The sequence below is a fragment of the Neoarius graeffei genome, chromosome 16, assembly GCF_027579695.1.
Source record: "Neoarius graeffei isolate fNeoGra1 chromosome 16, fNeoGra1.pri, whole genome shotgun sequence".
NCBI classification, from domain to species: Eukaryota; Metazoa; Chordata; class Actinopteri; order Siluriformes; family Ariidae; genus Neoarius; species Neoarius graeffei.
In genome coordinates, this window is record NC_083584.1 from 18020126 (window position 1) to 18040740 (window position 20615).

At 44.7% G+C, this 20615-nt stretch overlaps 2 protein-coding genes across 2 annotated transcripts in view; one reads left to right on the forward strand and one right to left on the reverse strand.

The window, feature by feature from the left end:
* Positions 1 to 12626, reverse strand: part of angptl6 (angiopoietin-like 6) — a 55219-nt gene extending 42593 nt beyond the window's left edge. Inside the window, exons 1-2 of the mRNA XM_060941996.1 lie at positions 12544 to 12626; positions 6672 to 7191 (exon numbers count right to left, since the gene is read on the reverse strand). Coding sequence (XP_060797979.1) covers positions 6672 to 7163 — 492 coding nt within the window. The 5' untranslated portion in view covers positions 7164 to 7191; positions 12544 to 12626. The remainder of the gene's footprint in view (positions 1 to 6671; positions 7192 to 12543) is intronic.
* A 5317-nt stretch (positions 12627 to 17943) lies between these two features.
* ppan (peter pan homolog) overlaps positions 17944 to 20615 on the forward strand; it is a 67874-nt gene continuing 65202 nt past the window's right edge. The window contains exons 1-3 of the mRNA XM_060942237.1: positions 17944 to 18157; positions 19754 to 19924; positions 20063 to 20164. Of these exons, the coding sequence (XP_060798220.1) occupies positions 18143 to 18157; positions 19754 to 19924; positions 20063 to 20164 (288 nt within the window). The 5' untranslated portion in view covers positions 17944 to 18142. The remainder of the gene's footprint in view (positions 18158 to 19753; positions 19925 to 20062; positions 20165 to 20615) is intronic.

Here is a 20615-nt window from a genome sequence, read left to right on the forward strand (position 1 = left end):
TACTGCGATTATGGGATGTGTTCATGATGGACAGGAGGAGGAGAACAGGAGCCTGATACAGGACTTTGTGTTGTGGTGTAAATCCAACCACCTGCAGCTGAACATTGGCAAAACAAAAGAAATGCTTGTGGACTTTAGAAGGTCCAGGCCGACTCTGCAGCCAATCTCTATTGAGGGGGTCAATGTGGAGATGGTCAGGACCTACATCTGGACGACAAGCTGGACTGGACAGTGAACACTGATACCCTCTACAGAAAGGGTCAGAGCAGACTCTACTTCCTGAGGAGGCTCGGGTCCTTCAGGATCTGCCGGAAACTGCTGCTGATATTCTACCAGTCTGTGGTAGCCAGTGTCCTCTTCTGTGCTGTAGTGTGTTGGGGAGGCAGCATTAAGAAGATAGACGCTGGACGGCTCGACAGGCTGGTGAGGAAAGCTGGCTCGGTGCTGGGAACTGAGCTGGAGTCCCTTACATCAGTGGCAGAGCCAAGGGCCCTGAGCAAACTGCTCTCAAACATGGACAATGTTCACCACCCTCTGCACGGTGCCATCATCAGGCAGAGGAGCTTGTTCAGTGGCAGACTGTTGTCCTTGCCCTGCACCATGGACAGATTCAGGAAGTCTTTTGTCCCTCAGGCCATTAGACTGTTCGACTCCTCCCGGCTCAGCAAAAATAAGATTCTGTGACTCTGCTGTACTCAGGACTAGTTACACTGCTCATTTCATGTCCAGTGCACTTTTCTGCTGCTTACATAAATGTACATTATATGCATAGATGGGTATATACAGATATTTGTAGATAAGCCGGTATGTTGTTGTTAGGACTGGGACTGTTTTGGCCTCTAGAGGCCGCTGTTATCTTTCTTGTCATGTTTGTTTTGGCCTCTAGAGGCCGCCACTGTTCCTGTGTTTTGTGTTTGTCTTTATTGCCTGTTTTGTCTTCATTAGTGTCACCTGTGTTCAATTTATTGTGTGTATAAATACCCCTCTGTTTGTTCCCTTGTCACGGAGTCTTTTTCCTATGCTATGCTGTTAGTGCTAGTTCCCTCTGTCCCATGTACCTTGCCTGTATCTTTGTATTCTTGGTTTTTGCTTCTTTCTTTTGGACTTTGTGGATTTTGTTTTGACCTTTTGATCTTCTGAGCGTTTGAGTTTTTGCCTCTTCTTTTCTTAGTTGGATTTTGGACTTTGACCCTTTGGATATTTTTGTTTTTTGTACATCTTCTGAGCTTTTGGATTATCCTTTTGTTTTTTCCTTTGAACTGTATATAGTGTAAATAAACTCTTTCTGATACTCTACTTTCGCCTCATGCCTCTGCACTTGAGTCATCCCCCTGGTGGCCTAGTGGGGGTTTGCTAGATTATCATGCCAGCGACCTGGGTTTGAATCCCAGCAAAACCCTAACAGAAAGACTCCGTCATGACTGACTCAGCAGAGGCTGCTTCAACTGTCTACCTGGCCAACCTTTAGGGAATTATGGCAGCTTTGACACGCTTCGGAGCGACCATGAACGCTCACAAGCCAACGTGAGGCCCTTGCTTGCCATGAGGTACTGCTTCAGCAAATTGGGAAAACCCTGGCACAGCTGACACCTCTGCCTGCATCTCCTGATCCAGCTCCTGTTCCAGTGCCTCCTGCCACATTGTCTCCTTCACCTTGCGAACCCAGCCTTCCTGCACCACAGAGGTATGATGGCAAGCACAGTGAGTGCTGGGAGTTCCTTACCCAGTGCCAACTCACCTTTGAGCTCCAGCCTACCACCGACACTATGGATCGCCGCAAGATCGCCTTTGTGATAACCTTGTTAGCTGGTAAGGCACGAGCTTGGGCAACAGCTATCTGGCAGAGACGGGGACCTGAGTGCTCTGACTTTGAACTGTTTACTGAAGAGATGCTTCGGGTCTTCGACCAGGCAGACATCAGTACCGACGCAGCCAGAAAGCTCATGTCCATCCGGCAAGGAGGAAGCGTCGCAGACTACGCCATATCGTTCCGGAAGCTCGCAGCAGTCAGCGGATGGAATGAGGCTGCCCTGATTTCAGCCTTTCACCATGGTTTGTCTGACCCCATCAAAGATGGCCTGGCCTCTATTGGATGCCCAAGTGACCTCGAAACTCTGATCTCACATGCTATTCATCTGGACAACAGGATTAGAGAACGCCGCCAAGTCCTGAGTCTCTCCGGCCTCACTGCCTCTACATGGAGCCCGTCTACTTCCTCCAGTGACTGTCCAGAGCCCATGCAAGTTGGCCGTACTCGTCTCTCCGTAGCCGAGAGGGAGCGCAGAAGGAGGGACAAGTGCTGCATCTACTGTGGCAAGCCTGGTCACTTCCGAGCATCATGTCCTGAGCTCTTGGGAAAAGGACCGCCCCGTCCAGCCAAGGGAGGGTTGTGACGGGGCCTACCCTCTCTCCTGGACTCCCTGGACAAGGAATCTACATCCCGGTCTCCATCTCCTGGGGTGAGTCCATCCACTCTTGTCAAGCCTTGTTAGACTCAGGGGCGGCTGGAAACTTTATGGATATCCACTTCGCCCAAAGCATCAATGTCCCGACTGCGCCTCTTGAAGTCCCACTGTCTGTGTCTGCCCTCGATGGCCAAGCGTTAGGTGATGGAAGAGTCACCCAAGTTACTTCTCCAGTCTTCCTTCAGTCTGAAGGTCACAAGGAAGAAATATCCCTGCACCTGATTCCTTCACCAGAGTTCCCAGTGATTCTAGGCCTTCCTTGGCTTACCCGCCACAACCCTCGCATAGACTGGGTAACAAGCCAGGTTGTGGAATGGGGCCCTGCGTGCCATGCCTCTTGTCTGCTCTCTAGCTCTCCTGTGTCTCCTGCCGAGCCCCTTGATCTCACCGAGCTATCTCAAGTTCCCACAGAGTACTGGGATTTGAAGGAGGTATTCAGCAAAAGCAGGGCCGCCGTTCTTCCTCCGCACCGGGCCTACGACTGTGCCATCGACTTGCTCCCTGGGACTACCCCTCCTCGTGGCAGACTGTTTTCCCTCTCTCAGCCAGAATGCAAGGCCATGGAGGAATACCTCAAAGACGCCCTGGTCTCTGGGTTCATTCGACCCTCCACCTCACCTGCTGGTGCCGGCTTCTTCTTTGTCAGCAAGAAGGATGGGGGGCTCAGACCATGTATTGACTACAGGCACCTGAACAAGATCACTGTGCGCAACCGATATCCCCTTCTGCTGATGTCCACAGCATTCGACCTGTTCCAAGGCGCCACCGTCTTCACCAAGTTGGACCTACGGAACGCATACCACCTCATCCGTATCCGACAGGGAGACGAGTGGAAGACTGTCTTTAACACCCCGTCTGGGCACTACGAATACCAGGTGATGCCCTTCGGACTCACCAACGCACCAGCTGTTTTTCAGGCCCTAATCAACGACATCTTGAGGGACATGATTAACCTGTATGTTTTTGTCTACCTTGACGACATCCTTATCTTTTCCAAGACCGTGCAGGAGCACCGCCACCATGTCCGCCAGGTTCTCCAGAGGCTGCTACAGAACAATCTGTTCGCCAAGGCCCAGAAATGCGAATTTCATGTTCCCGAGGTCTCCTTTCTGGGTTTTATTGTACGGACAGGCCAACTCCAAATGGACCCAGCCAAGACCCTGGCCGTCCGGGACTGGCCCACTCCCAAGTCCGTCAAAGAGATTCAGCGGTTCTTAGGATTTGCTAACTTCTACTGCAAGTTTATCAGGAACTTTAGTTCTGTAGCAGCACCCATGTCGGACCTCACCAAAGGGACAGGTGGATCTTATGTCTGGTCTCCTCAGGCGGAAAAGGCGTTCAAAGACCTCAAGCACCGCTTCTGCACGGCACCCATTCTGGTCCTCCCGGACACCTCCCAACCATTCATCGTGGAGGTGGACGCCTCAGACAGTGGTGTCGGTGCGGTGCTCTCTCAACGTTCAGAAGGAAAGCTGCACCCCTGCGCTTACTTCTCCCACCGCCTGAGTCCTGCGGAGTCCCGGTACGATGTGGGGGATCGAGAACTGCTAGCGGTCAAACTGGCCCTTAAGGAGTGGAGGCACTGGCTGGAGGGAGCGCAACATCCATTCCTGGTTTGGACGGACCACAAGAACCTGGAGTACCTCCAGCAAGCCAAGAGACTGAACCCACGACAGGCTACATGGGCCCTGTTTTTCAGTCGGTTTGACTTCACCCTCTCATACCACCCTGGCTCCAAGAACACCAAACCTGACGCACTGTCCAGGCTGTTCTCTGCCACTAACAGGGAGAGTGAAGTTGGGCCTATTATCCCTGTGTCCCGGATTGTGGCCCCTGTCCGCTGGGGTATTGAGGAGGCCGTCCGACGAGCCCAACGCCAGGACCCCAGTCCTGGGACGGGGCCACCGGGCCTCTTGTACGTCCCACATCAAGCCCGGGCCAAGGTTCTCCAGTGGGGTCACTCTTCCCCTCTCACCGCCCACCCGGGAGCTCGGAGGACCCTGGACTTCCTGAAAAGATGCTTCTGGTGGCCTAACATGGAGAAGGAAGTAAGGTCATTTGTCCTGTCCTGTGAGGTCTGCACCAGAACCAAGAACCCGCGACAGCGTCCCCAGGGTCTCCTGCATCCTCTGACCATTCCCCGGCATCCCTGGTCCCACGTGGCAGTCGACTTCATCACGGGTCTCCCTGAGTCACAAGGTAACACTGTCATATTGGTCATAGTTGACAGATTCTCCAAGGCCTGCCACTTTTTATCACTGTGCAAGCTCCCTTCTGCTCTTGAAACTGCTAAACTATTATTCACTCATGTCTTCCGAGTCTTTGGTCTCCCGCAGGACATTTTCTCAGACCAAGGGCCCCAGTTCTCCTCCCGAGTGTGGCACGGGTTCTGCAAGGTCATCAGAGCCACTGCCAGCCTCTCCTCTGGGTTTCACCCACAGTCCAATGGCCAGACGGAGAGGCTCAACCAGGACCTGGAAACCACCCTGCGAGGCCTGGTTATGGATAACCCGACATCGTGGAGCACCTGGCTGCCATGGGCAGAGTACACCCACAACACCCTGCAGTCATCGGCCACCAAGCTGTCGCCATTCCAGTGCCAATTCGGGTTCCAGCCACCTCTGTTCCCGGACCAGGAGGAGGACGCGGGGGTGCCCTCGGTCAACCAATATGTGAGACAGTGTCGCAAGACCTGGAGCAAGGTCAGGAAGACCCTCATCCAGACCTCCAGAACCAACCAGACTCAGGCCAACCGCCATAGAAGACCTGCCCAGGCTTTCCGCCCTGGGCAGCGGGTTTGGCTGTCCACTAAGGACCTTCCACTGCGGGTGGAGAACCGCAAGCTTGCTCCTCGCTACATTGGCCCCTTCAAGGTGGTGCGCAGGGTGAACCCTGTCGCCTACCAGCTCCAGTTGCCCTGGACTCTGAGGATCAACCCCACATTCCATGTTTCCCTGTTGCGGCCCGTACTGACGTCCACGTATGCCCCTGCCCCTAGGAACCCCCCACCCCCCGCATCTTCCAGGGTCAGACTGTGTTCACCGTGCATCGCCTGCTTGACTCCCGCCGGGTCCGCGGCGGGCTTCAATATCTAGTAGATTGGGAGGGCTATGGCCCTGAGGAACGCTGTTGGGTCCCCGCCCGGGACATTCTAGATAAAGGACTATGCCGGGACTTCCATTCGCCCCATCCGGATCGCCCTGGGAACGTCAGGAGACGCTCCTAGAGGGGGGGGGTCCTGTTAGGACTGGGACTGTTTTGGCCTCTAGAGGCCGCTGTTATCTTTCTTGTCATGTTTGTTTTGGCCTCTAGAGGCCGCCACTGTTCCTGTGTTTTGTGTTTGTCTTTATTGCCTGTTTTGTCTTCATTAGTGTCACCTGTGTTCAATTTATTGTGTGTATAAATACCCCTCTGTTTGTTCCCTTGTCACGGAGTCTTTTTCCTATGCTATGCTGTTAGTGCTAGTTCCCTCTGTCCCATGTACCTTGCCTGTGTCTTTGTATTCTTGGTTTTTGCTTCTTTCTTTTGGACTTTGTGGATTTTGTTTTGACCTTTTGATCTTTTGAGTGTTTGAGTTTTTGCCTCTTCTTTTCTTAATTGGATTTTGGACTTTGACCCTTTGGATATTTTTGTTTTTTGTACATCATCTGAGCTTTTGGATTATCCTTTTGTTTTTTCCTTTGGACTGTATATAGTGTAAATAAACTCTTTTTGATACTCTACTTTTGCCTCACGCCTCTGCACTTGAGTCATCCCCCTGGTGGCCTAGTGGGGATTTGCTGGATTATTACACCAGTGACCTGGGTTTGAATCCCAGCAAAACCCTAACAGTTGTACTTTATTATATACTGTTATAATGTACCTACTTATATATTATACATACTGATATATATATATATCCCTGTGATGACCTGGCGACTTGTCCAGGGTGTACCCCGCCTTTCGCCTGTAGTCAGCTGGGATAGGCTCCAGCTTGCCTGTGACCCTGTAGAACAGGATAAAGTGGCTAGAGATGATGAGATGAGTTTTTTATATGATTTCCTTATATAATGCTATTTAGTTTTGTATTGAAGTTGTGCAATGCAGAAATGTTACTGGATACATTGAATTTCCGTCTGGGATTAATAAAGTATTAATCTAATCTAATCTAATCTAATTATTTATCGACAACGAGTATCCTGCAGAGATACAGAAGACTGAGACTACCTGCAAGGTGGTGTTCAGCAGGAGCTCCTCCAGACGTCGCTGCTCCATCACCTGCTCCTGCTTGTTAATGATCTCTTGCAGCAGCTGAGTGTACAGCTGGGTGATGCGGGCATTCATGCTGCTGCTCTCTCTGCGCAGGGTGCTCACCTCGCTTGCTAGCGCCCCCTCCTGCTCCAGACGCACGCGCAACCTCTCCAGCTGCTCCTGCTGGTTCTCGAGTTGAGCTCGCAGGTCAGCAGTCTCAGAGCTGTTGGCCCGCACTGTCTCAGTACTCACACACAGCGCCCCCTTCAGCTTCTGCTGGGGAACAATGAAGGTGTACGAGCAACGGCCTGCTTTGAGCTCAGAGGCACGTGACAGCCGCTTCAGAGCCCCTTCGTGCTTTGAGGTGTCAGAATGAGCTGCATCTCTCCCACCATTTACACCAAACTTCACTAAACACACAAACAGCAGTAGGAGAGACAGAGCACGCCAGAGCAGATGTGTCGCCATCGTCGTGTCCAGTGTGTCCTCTTGTAATCTAATGATGGAAAAGACATGTTGAAAAGCATTTTGGGTCACAGTTACACACTCAGCTCAACTCAGCTCTTTTCTACTTTAATCCAGAAGCTCTGCAGCTTTGACACATACCAGATGTTTCTGTTTAACTCCAGCAGCCAGGAGCTGATTGCAGGGTTAATTAGCAAGTCAACATGAACAGAAATACAGTCAACAAAAAAGTGCAACAGTCATCCTCATTCCACAGTCAAAAGTTCACAGTCAATGCACTTCCAATGGCCAGCCTCAGCACACAGTACACACACTAATATAAAACAACAATCTCAGAAATATACTAAGTAACTTTAAAAACGCACAATGGAATTCAACACGATATCACTTTAGATCCATGCATATATTTGAAATTTATGATATTGTATGTAATGCACACACATATTGAAACATCGATAAAGGACATTTATTGTCAAACTCAAGAATTAATTCACAATAAAAAAATTCAAAGTGACAGTTGGTCCATGTTCGGACCGTCATGCTGGAGATTCGGGGTCTGTGTCGTCCAGGGGTCTCAGCAGCAGTGACTGAGGGGGTCAGGAATCTGTCACGGAGGTGAGCTAGCCTGATGTGCTGATCCTGAACTGGCGTCGTGACTCGAGGCTGACCAGGGCGTGGACGATCCCTGGTGCTCCCTGTCTGTCTGTCACACTGACTCAAATGGGAAATGGTCGAATGATGAACACCGAAGTGCCGGGCGACCTCTGTCTGTGTATTTCCGGCACGCAACATCCCGATGGCCTGTTCACGTTGATTTTGGCTTAGGCGTGGCATCTTCAATAATAACAATTTTCCCATCATTTCCCCCGGGTATTTATAGGCAAGATTGTGTGTGTACAGTGTATGCAAAATTTGTTTGAAAATTAAAGCCTGTCCATGTCATTGACTACCCGAGTCATATTGTACGTTATTGAGTACAACTCCCTTAAATTCTGATTTGAGCACAGATTTGGAACTTATTCGGGCGGAACGAAGTTATTTTTCCATTGTGATATATTTCTTTTCTTCTTGAGATAAACTCAGCACGAATTCAGCAAGTTTTATCAATGTGCGTTTTTAAAGTTACTTAGTGTATTAGTGGATACACAGTACTGTGCAAAAGTCTTCAGCACCCTATTTTCTTTTTCATACAAACTTTGTTATAGGTTTCTCTTGAATGACTTCTACATCATCAAGTCAAAACATCACAAAAACATTTTAGATTCCAAACGTTCGTTCGTTGTTTTCCAGCACAAAATTAAATGTTACAGGAAAAAAAGTTTCTATCTGAGCAGCGTATTACATAAGAGAGCACTTTTCCGATTAAAAAAGAAAACATAATGAAGGCTGCTGGGTTTTGGTGCAAAATGAAGCAGTGAGTGTGACAGTCAAAGTGTCCAGAAGAACTGGGGCTGGTTCTGTAAGATGCTCAGTAAAACCTACAGATCATTTCCTTATCAAACTGCACTCACTGGACCCGAGACTACTTTTTTTTTTAAAGCAAAGGGTCGTCTCACACCAATTATTGTCTTTGTCTCATTTATTATGGCTTACTTTTTACTTTTTATAATTTTTTTTTTAATATTGAAACATGGGCAGCACGGTGGTATAGTGGTTAGCACTGTTGCCTCACAGCAAGAAGGTCTGGGTTCGAGCCCCGTGGCCAGCGAGGGCCTTTCTGTGCGGAGTTTGCATGTTCTCCCCGTGTCCGCGTGGGTTTCCTCCGGGTGCTCCGGTTTCCCCCACAGTCCAAAGACATGCAGGTTAGGTTAACTGGTGACTCTAAATTGACCGTAGGTGTGAATGTGAGTGTGAATGGTTGTCTGTGTCTATGTGTCAGCCCTGTGATGACCTGGTGACTTGTCCAGGGTGTACCCCGCCTTTCGCCCGTAGTCAGCTGGGATAGGCTCCAGCTAGCCTGCGACCCTGTAGAACAGGATAAAGTGGCTAGAGATAATGAGATGAGATATTGAAACATTTCATTTCATTAGTTTTAAGCCATTTTTGGTCTACAGCATTTCTTTCCATGCACCTAAGACTTTTGCACAGGACTGTATATATGATATTATACAGTTGCGCAAAGATATGAAGTTTATCTTCGAGTAGTGAATATGTTCACCAGTGAGTGAAGCAAACGAATGATATATTTTTCAACACAAGAAGATAAACTTCATATCTTCGCCCCACCATGTAATGTTCTTTATATTATATGGACACATCCACAAAAAAAAAACACCTGCAACTTAATCAAAAGAATTTAAATTTTGAACTGGTTCGCCATTTTGACAACACTCAATGGCAAGTCAGCTGTATGTATATTATACATACAGGACACGTTTTTGATGGAATAAAAACATGTGTTCTATTCCCTTCTAGCGGGTTTCATTGATTTGGTTTGATATCATGCAATATTGTTAGCATATCGCTTATCCTACGTGTATTATGTCACTCTACCAAATGGAGAATGAGTGTTGAATATGGTTTACGATATTGCATGGTTGTCAAGACAACATGACAATGTCACACGACAGAGACATAAAACTTCTGCGCTAGCGAGTGACTGGGACAATTTGTAAACAAACATGGCTGCCAGATTTGCTTCATTAAATACGGAAGATTTTGAGAGAATTTTGAAACAGAAAGATGCGTTGAACACCTGAAAGAAATGTGTATGTACAATAATAATAATAATAATAATCTCATCTCATTATCTCTAGCCACTTTATCCTGTTCTACAGGGTCACAGGCAAGCTGGAGCCTATCCCAGCTGACTACGGGCGAAAGGCGGGGTACACCCTGGACAAGTCGCCAGGTCATCACAGGGCTGACACATAGACACAGACAACCATTCACACTCACATTCACACCTACGCTCAATTTAGAGTCACCAGTTAACCTAACCTGCATGTCTTTGGACTGTGGAGGAAACCGGAGCACACAGAGGAAACCCACGCGGACACGGGGAGAACATGCAAACTCCACACAGAAAGGCCCTCGCCGGCCACGGGGCTCGAACCCGGACCTTCTTGCTGTGAGGCGACAGCGCTAACCACTACACCACCGTGCCGCCCAATAATAATATTGGCTGGATTTTTTCGTGGTATATCAGATATATTCATTCAGTTACTCGTCTTTGACTCGTTCAGTATCATGCTAGCTGAATGGAATATATCTGATATACCACTCAACACCATCCAATATTATTTAAATATGTCACTTAGATCTGTGATGTATTTCATATGAAAAATGCAGGTTTTTCAGCACCAGAAGATAAACTTCATATCTTCAAGCCAAAGTGTGATTTTCTTTTTATCATATCGACACGTTCACAAACAAAAACAATTCATTGATTTCCTCATGAGTCACATATAGAGATTTACATCACGGTTTTGGTTCTCCATGTCATTCTCCATGTATGAAAAATACGAGTGGCATATTTCCCAGTAAAACACTCGGGTCTGTGACACCAAGTTGAAAATGTCATGTGATAAATGAACTGGTAAATAAACAGATTAAAACAAGTGAGTATATAAACTTAAATAGGTATGTAATACTAAATATACCATATGGATGTATTGGATTTTCTCATCTCATCTCATTATCTCTAGCCGCTTTATCCTTCTACAGGGTCGCAGGCAAGCTGGAGCCTATCCCAGCTGATTACGGGCGAAAGGCGGGGTACACCCTGGACAAGTCGCCAGGTCATCACAGGGCTGACACATAGACACAGACAACCATTCACACTCACATTCACACTCACGGTCAATTTAGAGTCACCAGTTAACCTAACCTGCATGTCTTTGGGGGAAACCGGAGCAAGCCCACGCGGACAACATGCAAACTCCACACAGAAAGGCCCTCGCCGGCCACGGGGCTCGAACCCGGACCTTCTTGCTGTGAGGCAACAGCGCTAACCACTACACCACCGTGCCGCCCCGTATTGAATTTTAATCTCATTATCTCATTATCTCTAGCCGCTTTATCCTTCTACAGGGTCGCAGGCAAGCTGGAGCCTATCCCAGCTGACTACGGGCGAAAGGCGGGGTACACCCTGGACAAGTCGCCAGGTCATCACAGGGCTGACACATAGACACAGACAACCATTCACACTCACATTCACACCTACGGTCAATTTAGAGTCACCAGTTAACCTAACCTGCATGTCTTTGGGGGAAACTGGAGCAAACCCACATGGACAACATGCAAACTCCACACAGAAAGGCCCTCGCCAGCCACGGGGCTCGAACCCGGACCTTCTTGCTGTGAGGCGACAGCGCTAACCACTACACCACCGTGCCGCCCCGTATTGAGTTTTAATCTTTTAAATAATTATTAACCTTTTACATTTTTGAAAATTTTATGTTTGAATTGTAATAATTTATTTCTGAGTTATAATTTTATCCGTGAGAATTTCTCGAGGAAGTATTGTCGTGTAAACAATGGAATTACGTTGCGTTGTAGATCAGATCATAGTTGTAGTTCGTAGATCGTAATTGACTAATTAAAATAAACAGCTTTTGGATTAAATTTGGCACGAATGACTGCAAAAGTTTACACCCTCATCCCTGCTTTCTGGGTGATTATATTACAGGTATTTAACAGATGCTCTTATCCAGAGTGACATACAACATACCCAAAACAGCCTGGGGAGCAGTTAGGGGGTTAGGTGCTTTGCTCAAGGATACTTCAGACATTCCTGCTGGTCCAAGGAATTGAACCAGCAACCTCTTGGTTCCAAAGCTGTTTCTATAACTATTAGGTCAAGGCTTCCCCCAACTGGTTAAAAACAACCGTGGATCTATATTATGATGAAAAAAAACCATTCCTCGATGTTAACCATGAATTTTTTTTTTTTTGGAAACCTTAAGCTGAGGGTGAAATCACCAGAAAGGTAGTTGAACAGAAGCCGAAATAAAAAAATGCCCGTCCCACCCAATCTACAGACCTGACCTGAGAAAATGCAGCTGGTACAGTACCATCTCCAAGAGCGACAGCAGAGAGGAAGTGTTTAATTTCAGAAATAAGAGGAAACAAAGGCTTTTTAAAGGATGTGAAAGCAGTCGTCTGCAGTAATAGATGTGCTATAGATAAAAGTTTGATATATATTACAAATACAGTCACTGGAGAAGATTTGTATCACGCGCAGAAAAAGGAAATGGAAACTTTGTTGGTATTTATAGCTTTGCTTCCACTTATTTGATCATTTTCCTGTTTATGATGATCTGTGAAATCAAACAAACTAACAGTCATCGTGAGATCAGTTAACGTTTTATCATGTCGAAATATTGTTATCAGGGTGTGCAATCTTTTGCTTTCACCTCGAACCTTAAGTTTATCATCTTACCTTTTTAACAAGAAAGAAAATCTCTCCTGGTGTCCTGTGAATCTCTGTCGTCAAGAAGCAGGTTAGACTGAGGATGGGTCCCACTGCACCCTCAGTGGAAACTATAGTGTGTTAAAAAAAAAAAAAACAGCTATGAAAGAGAATCCACTGTAAAATTAGAAAAATGAGAAATAAAGAAAAGTAAAATAATACAGGTAACAGAAAAACTACAGATGTGGAGACTGGTCCTCACTACACTGTCTAAACTAGAGAGAGATTCATGACTGAAGTGCAGGATGGGACACACACACACACACACACACACTGACAGTGGGGTCTTAAAGTTGTAAAATCACTCCCCTGCCTCGGCCTCTCTAAACAAATGGCAGAGTCGATTACAAAGCAGCCTGATGGCACGTCGTCTCTCTTCTCAGTCTTCACAAGGTCCTGATCTCCTTACTGTGGAAAAGTCTTAGCCCCCCGTATTTTTGGTGGTGTAGTGGTTAGCGCTGTCGCCTCACAGCAAGAAGGTCCGGGTTCGAGCCCCGTGGCCTGCGAGGGCCTTTCTGTATGGAGTTTGCATGTTCTCCCCGTGTCCGCGTGGGTTTCCTCCGGGTGCTCCGGTTTCCCCCACAGTCCAAAGACATGCAGGTTAGGTTAACTGGTGACTCTAAATTGACCGTAGGTGTGAATGTGAGTGTGAATGGTTGTCTGTGTCTATGTGTCAGCCCTGTGATGACCTGGCGACTTGTCCAGGGTGTACCCCGCCTTTCGCCCGTAGTCAGCTGGGATAGGATCCAGCTCGCCTGTGACCCTGTAGAAGGATAAAGCGGCTAGATATAATGAGACTTCTACCGTACATTATCAAGTCAAAACATTACAAAAACATTTTAGAGTCCAAACATCCGTTTTCCAGCACAAATTTAAATGCTACAGAAAAAAAAAGTTTCTATCTGAGCAGCATATTACAAAAGAGACCACTTTTCCGATTAAAAAAGAAAACATAATTAAGGCTACTAGGTTTTGGTGCAGGCTTGTAGTACTCGAGTCCGACTCGTGCCCTAATTTTAATGACTCATGACTTGACTTGGACTTGAGCACTGATGACTCGGACTTGGACTCGGACTCATACATTAACTGCATTCTGACTCGTAAATTGAAGACGAGGACTTGAATTTTTTTCTTGTTTTTTTTTTGTGTAACATGCCATAATAAATTGGCATAAGATATTTAGATTTACATCCATTTTTATATTAATTTTTTGCAAAAGAAGAGAATGCACAATGACCTGTTCATACGTCATGTTCAGGAACAAACTAACGTTAATGGCACTAAAATGCCTGGAGAGAATGCCTCTAAGATTGCCCTTACAGAAAAACCACATGAACTTCACATCAAATCAAATCAAGTTTATTTGTATAGCGCTTTTCACAATAAACACTGTCGCAAAGCAGCTCTACAGAATTTGAACGACTTAAAACATGAGCTAATTTGATCCCTAATCTATCCCCAATGAGCGAGCCTGCGGCGACGGTGGCAAGGAAAAACTCCCTCAGACGACATGAGGAAGAAACCTCGAGAGGAACCAGACTCAAAAGGGAACCCATCCTCATTTGGGCAACAACAGACAGCCTGACTATAATATTAACAGTTTTAACAGGTATAACCCTCAACTGTCCTCATGGGGCCGTCCTTCACAGGAGCGGTGCGATAAAACTCCAACCAGACACAGGGCACCAGGACGGACCAAGCAGGTCCGAGGGGCAGAGGAGGCCAGCATCCCAACCCCAGGATCAACATGCAACCCAGAAGGACAGATTGGGGGGGAAGAGAGAGAGAAAGAAAACACAGGTTGTTAGGTATGCCCTAACAATGATTTCTCACATGTGAAATATGTGGAAAATGTGTTTTGCACATGGGAAACGTGGTTTTGGCCCAATTTTATGTGAATCACGTGGGAATGTTTTACGCATGTGCTCTACATGGTAACACATGTTACAAAATCTGGTACCATGTATTCCACATGTTACCACATGTGGTAACATGTGATCACGTGAAATACATGGGAAATTCATGTGTTTTTTCTGTAAGGGTGTCCGCTTTGCTTATACAGACTTCTCGTGCAGTGGGAAATGTGTTCCATATGTAGAAGAACTATCGAGGAGATGATGGGGACAACCTCGAACTTCAATCGTCATTTGGCAAGACTCCACCCAGAGAAGGAAGTGACACGCTATGTTCATTGCTCTGTTGATCGCGGGGTTTGCTTGCTAAGCGATGAACTAGCTAGTGTTAACCCTCTTTCATGTTATTTGCCCTGTTGGTAGTGGGCGGGGCTTGCTGAGTGATGAACAAGCTTTTTATCTGTAGCCTATTAACTAAAATGGTGCAGTTGAGCAGTAATGTTAGTCCAACACAGTAGCAGAGTCGCTTTCACATAAAGGCAGCAACAGCCACCATCAAATGGTGCGGATGGGGTCTTGTTCTTGGACTCGACTTGAAATTTTCTTTAAGGACTCGGACTTGAACACTAAGGACTCAAGACAGGACTCGGACTTGAGGTTTAGGTGGGGTTTACATTAGACCGTATCAGCAGATCATCAGATTAACGTTTTTAAAAACGATTCGCGTGCACACAGCAACGCCAATACACGGATACGCTAATCACATGACTAATTCGGCACGTAAATTGAAATGTGTCAGTGCGGCTCATCGCTTCCTCCTCAGCGGCTGCGCTCCAAATCACTCTGCCCTGAACAGCGAGTGCCCTCTGGAGGGTGCGCACTCCGGCCCTGCGCAGCTCACAGAGCACGCGAGTGAAGCGCACGAGCAGTGATTCGGGACTGAGCCGCTGTGCGCAAGTCACTTACCACTTGCAAGTGGAAGGATGGCAAGCCTAAAGACAATCATAACTACACAATGGGCAGTATTTGCATCAGTATTTGCAGTATTTTCATACTTTTATACTCTTTAATGAAAGGTGATACAAGGCGGAAGTCTGCGCCGTTTTTCAGCAGTCGCGTCACATGACCAACGTCAGCGAATCAGGAAGGTGGATGTCACAGTGACGTTGTCCAATGACGACACCAGCTAGAGCTCAGCACAGCGTATCCGCGTATTCTGAATGTTTACACAGCACCGGATCAGACACGATCTGGATTGAATACGTGGACCCTGGCGGATTCCCGTTTCCCGGCGTTTCCAGGCGTTTTAATGTAAACGGACAGTGCATCCACGAAGAAAACGAGACAGATACGGTCTAATGTAAACTTGGCCTTAGTGACTCAACTACAACATTGCTTTAGTGCAAAATGAAGAAGCGAGTGTGACAGTCAAAGTGTCCAGAAGAACTGGGGCTGGTTCTGTAAGATGCTCAGTAAAACCTACAGCTCATTTCCTTATCAAACTGCACTCATTGTACCCGAGACTACTATTTTTTTTGAAGCAAAGGGTCGTCTCACACCAAATATTGACTTTGTCTCATTTATTATGGCTTACTTTTTACTGTTTATAATATTTTTTTAATGTTGAAACATTTCATTTCATTATTTTTTAAGCCATTTTGGGTCTCCAGCATTTCTTTCCATGTGCCTAAGACTACTGTACAGTACTGTAGAGACAGATATATCGATAGATAACTTTATTAATCCCAGAGGGAAATTCACACAACGCAGAGTGTAGTGTAAAATAAATAAAAAAACGACATGATTAAACAAAATAAAAGTGACAGTACACCAAAAAGAAGAGGAAAAAGTGTCTCTCGAGCTGGGACCTGCTGTAACCAGCTGCCAGTCGCACAGCACTATCTTGAATAGATGAGTTTTATAAGAAACACCAGAGTAATAAAGTCACAATCAGCAAGGCTGCTGCAGCCTATCAGGACCTTCCGTAACATTATTCACACAGACATTATACACTTTCATTAGCACTCACATGTACTGTAATTCTCAGAGCAGTAATGTCCATTACAGGCATTTAGCAGACGCTCTTATCCAGAGCAGCGTATAACATACCCAGAGCAGCAGTTAGGTGTCTTGCTCAAGGGCACTTCAGACATTCCTGCTAGTCCAGGGAATCAAACTGACAACCTTTTGGCCCCAAAGCTGCTTCTCTAACCATTCGGCCATGGCTTCCCCATGAGAACATATGTCTAAGCAACCCAAACAAAACAACAGACAACCTCAAAGCTATCATAATATCCAAATTATTAATATATTTTTTGTCTGGACATTCAAATTCAGTAATGATGTCTGCATTTGCACTGCACACCTTGTACTGTAATTACACACTGATGTTGGATTTACACAGAAACCAGGTATACTGGTCAATAACTGACCAGTTAATAATTTTTCATGGAGTCTTGATATAATAGAAATTTAAAATGACACGAGAGTGCAAATGTCATTGTTGTTGTTGTTGTTGATGATGATGATGATGATGATGATGATGATGATGATGATGATACATACTCATTAAACATCATGTACAGTATTCTTAATTTTAATTTTACTGTTTGCATGTTATTATTATTGTTATTAGATAGATAGATAGATAGATAGATAGATAGATAGATAGATAGATAGATAGATAGATAGATTTATTGTCATTCACCTGTACATTCAAAATGCACATTTGAAAGAAATTTTGTTCCACCTGCTTACAGCAATATAACTGCCACATATAATTATTGCACATAATCCAGTAACCAAAAATACCAAATTTACAAGTAAATGCTTAAAAAACCCTGAATAAAATAATATTCAATAGAATAGAATAGAATAGAATAATAATTATATTTATTATTATTATTATTATTATTATTATTATTATTAAATTTTAATTTTGGCCTAGAAATTAAATTTAAACATACACATTTTATATAAACTGTGACTCTCTCTGATCTGTCATATTCTGACTGTTATCCATCATTAATATTATAAATAATGTTTTTTTAAATTGTAAAATGACCTTGGGTGTGAGAAAGGCGCTATATTAAATTAAATTAAATTATAATTTTATTATAATAAAATGAAATCATTATTTTAAAAATAATTTTAAAAAAATTTAAATTATTTAACTTTAAATAACTTTAAAGTTAAAATAATAATAATAATAATAATAATAATAATAATAATAATAATAATAATAATAATAATAATAATAATAATAATTATAGCAGAGCTGTTCTGTTTTTGGCCACGTGGTGGCGATTGTAACAAACATACTGATCACTTCTTCGCTTTCTCCTTTCATTCTTCAGCACGCATGCGCAGTACTCTCCGTATAGCTCAGCATGTTTCTTTTTATTTTTCCAACCCGTATTCGTAACATTTCCGCGTCGTACACTTTATAAGCCAATCAGCGAACTTGATTGTTGACATGAACCAATCGTAATGTATGAGGCGGGAAATGAATAACCAATCGTAAAGCAGAAGATCGGGCTTGTCAGAATACAGGTGGGGAAACACGCGTTGCGCGACGCATAGCGTGGTTTCTGGTGTGTGCTCCGGTTAATTCACCATGAGGGCTGGCAGCGGAAATGTAGTTTGTTATAAAATTGCAGCGATACAATAGGGTTTTTTTTATTTGAAGTTTGCTGGTGAATTTATGAGTTGAAAAGATGGGGAGAAGCAAGGTAAGAGCTACTAAAACAACATGAATATTTGATGAGAGCTGAGCGGTGCTAAGTGCTAACAGGCTAGCTGAGCTGCTTCAGGCTCTCAAGTTTACAAGCTCACTTTCACAGAGACTTTATGTAATTATTTATTATCTCGATATTTATTTTCTAAAAAGTCACAAGTCCTTTAGAAGGAGTTAATTTTCTGCTGTGTAGCTCAGTGTGTGAGTGAACACTGTTAGGTTGAGTTTCAAAACTAAATTTTAAAATCAGCAAAGTTTAAGTTTGGGGTCACTTTGAAATGTCCTTATTTTTGAAAGAAAAGCACTGTTCCTTTCAATGAAGATCACTTTAAACTAATCAGAAATCCACTCTATACATTGCTAATGTGGTAAATGACTATTCTAGCTGCAAATGTCTGGTTTTTGGTGCAATATCTCCATAGGTGTATAGAGGCCCATTTCCAGCAACTCTCACTCCAGTGTTCTAATGGTACAATGTGTTTGCTCATTGCCTCAGAAGGCTAATGGATGATTAGAAAACCCTTGTACAATCATGTTAGCACAGCTGAAAACAGTTGAGCTCTTTAGAGAAGCTATAAAACTGACCTTCCTTTGAGCAGATTGAGTTTCTGGAGCATCACATTTGTGGGGTCGATTAAATGCTCAAAATGGCCAGAAAAATGTCTTGACTATATTTTCTATTCATTTTACAACTTATGGTGGGAAATAAAAGTGTGACTTCTCATTCTCATTATCTCTAGCCGCTTTATCCTGTTCTACAGGGTCACAGGCAAGCTGGAGCCTATCCCAGCTGACTACGGGTGAAAGGCGGGGTACACCCTGGACAAGTCGCCAGGTCATCACAGGGCTGACACACAGACACAGACAACCATTCACACTCACATTCACACCTACGGTCAATTTAGAGTCACCAGTTAACCTGACCTGCATGTCTTTGGACTGTGGGGGAAACCGGAGCACCCGGAGGAAACCCACGCGGACACGGGGAGAACATGCAAACTCCGCACAGAAAGGCCCTCGCCGGCCACGGGGCTCGAACCCAGGACCTTCTTGCTGTGAGGCGACAGCGCTAACCACTACACCACCGTGCCGCCCTATATATATATCTATATGTGTGTGTATATATATATATATATATATATAAAAAATAAACACACACTAATTTATTCTGCCTGCCTGTGTTAAATGTACTGAATCCCAGATGTCTCCTGACTCCCTCCATGAGGTTATTACATCATACAAAGCCTGATTTATTTCAGTATTTCATCATCATAAATTGTTTTATGGAAATAAATACAAAAAATGGTCCAATGAGCAGTTTATGTTCAGCAATTAAAGATGTAGGTAAACATTCAGGATTTTAGTGCTATGGCTGTCAGTACACCGAAATAAAAGTTGGTTCCATTGATGGTTCTGTTTGTTTGTTTTAGAAACCTTGTGCAGTTTATGAAGTCGAAGAAAAATTTTCCTTTACAGACTGACTAAAACCCGAGTTAATAATTTTAGTGTTCTTTGACTTGATTGCTTGCTCTGTGTATTTGATATTTTGGTCTGATATATAAAATATGGGTTTTTATTTTTAATCTTGTAGACTAAAAACCAAAAGAAAGCACGCGACACTGCAAGTCATGTGGCCGAGGAGTCGTACGGAAGCATGCCGCACTCCTTCGTCTTTCACCGTGGCCAGATCGGGAAGAGCGTGAATCAGCTGATGATGGACATGCGGCGTGTCATGGAGCCGTACACAGCACAGTCCTTAAAGGTGTTTACTTTGAATCCTGCACACGTTTAGTGTTGAATACAGTCTGAAGTGCGCGGACACTCCGGCACGGGCGATAACGGAATGTTCGTTCTTGTCCAGTGTGGAAGTGCTGTAAGTGTGTTGTTCTGGTTCTTGCAGGTTCGAAAGAAAAATGTCTTGAAAGACTTTGTGACTGCAGCAGGTCCGCTGGGAGTCACACACTTCCTTGTCTTCACCAAAACAGAGAACTGTGTTAACTTGGTAAGTAGCAACACAGACATATGGGAAGACATCAAAATATTATGATGGAAAAAATGTTCTAAAATACTCCTGAACTCAAGGACGTGAGTGGTCTGGTGTCTGGTTTGTTCAGATTATACTGATTGTATATTGCACATTATTCTATCTACATTCACTGGATATGATCAATCGCACGCTCTGATTGGCTACTCTACTACAAGGATATCAGCTCATATACCGTGAGTAGAGAAAAACAAAATGGCGGCGTGTGTTGCTGAACCAACCAAGGATGAAATAAAAACTCTACTTGGAAAAACAAAACCTTAAAAAATACAAAAAAGATGGGGAAAGCAACAAAATATGGAATTAAAGTATTTGATGGTAAGAACGCATCCTTTTTTTCCCCCACTAATTATTGTAGCATTTCACAAATTGCTCCTGTCATTTCGCTGGTTTGTTTGCGTTCTAAGCG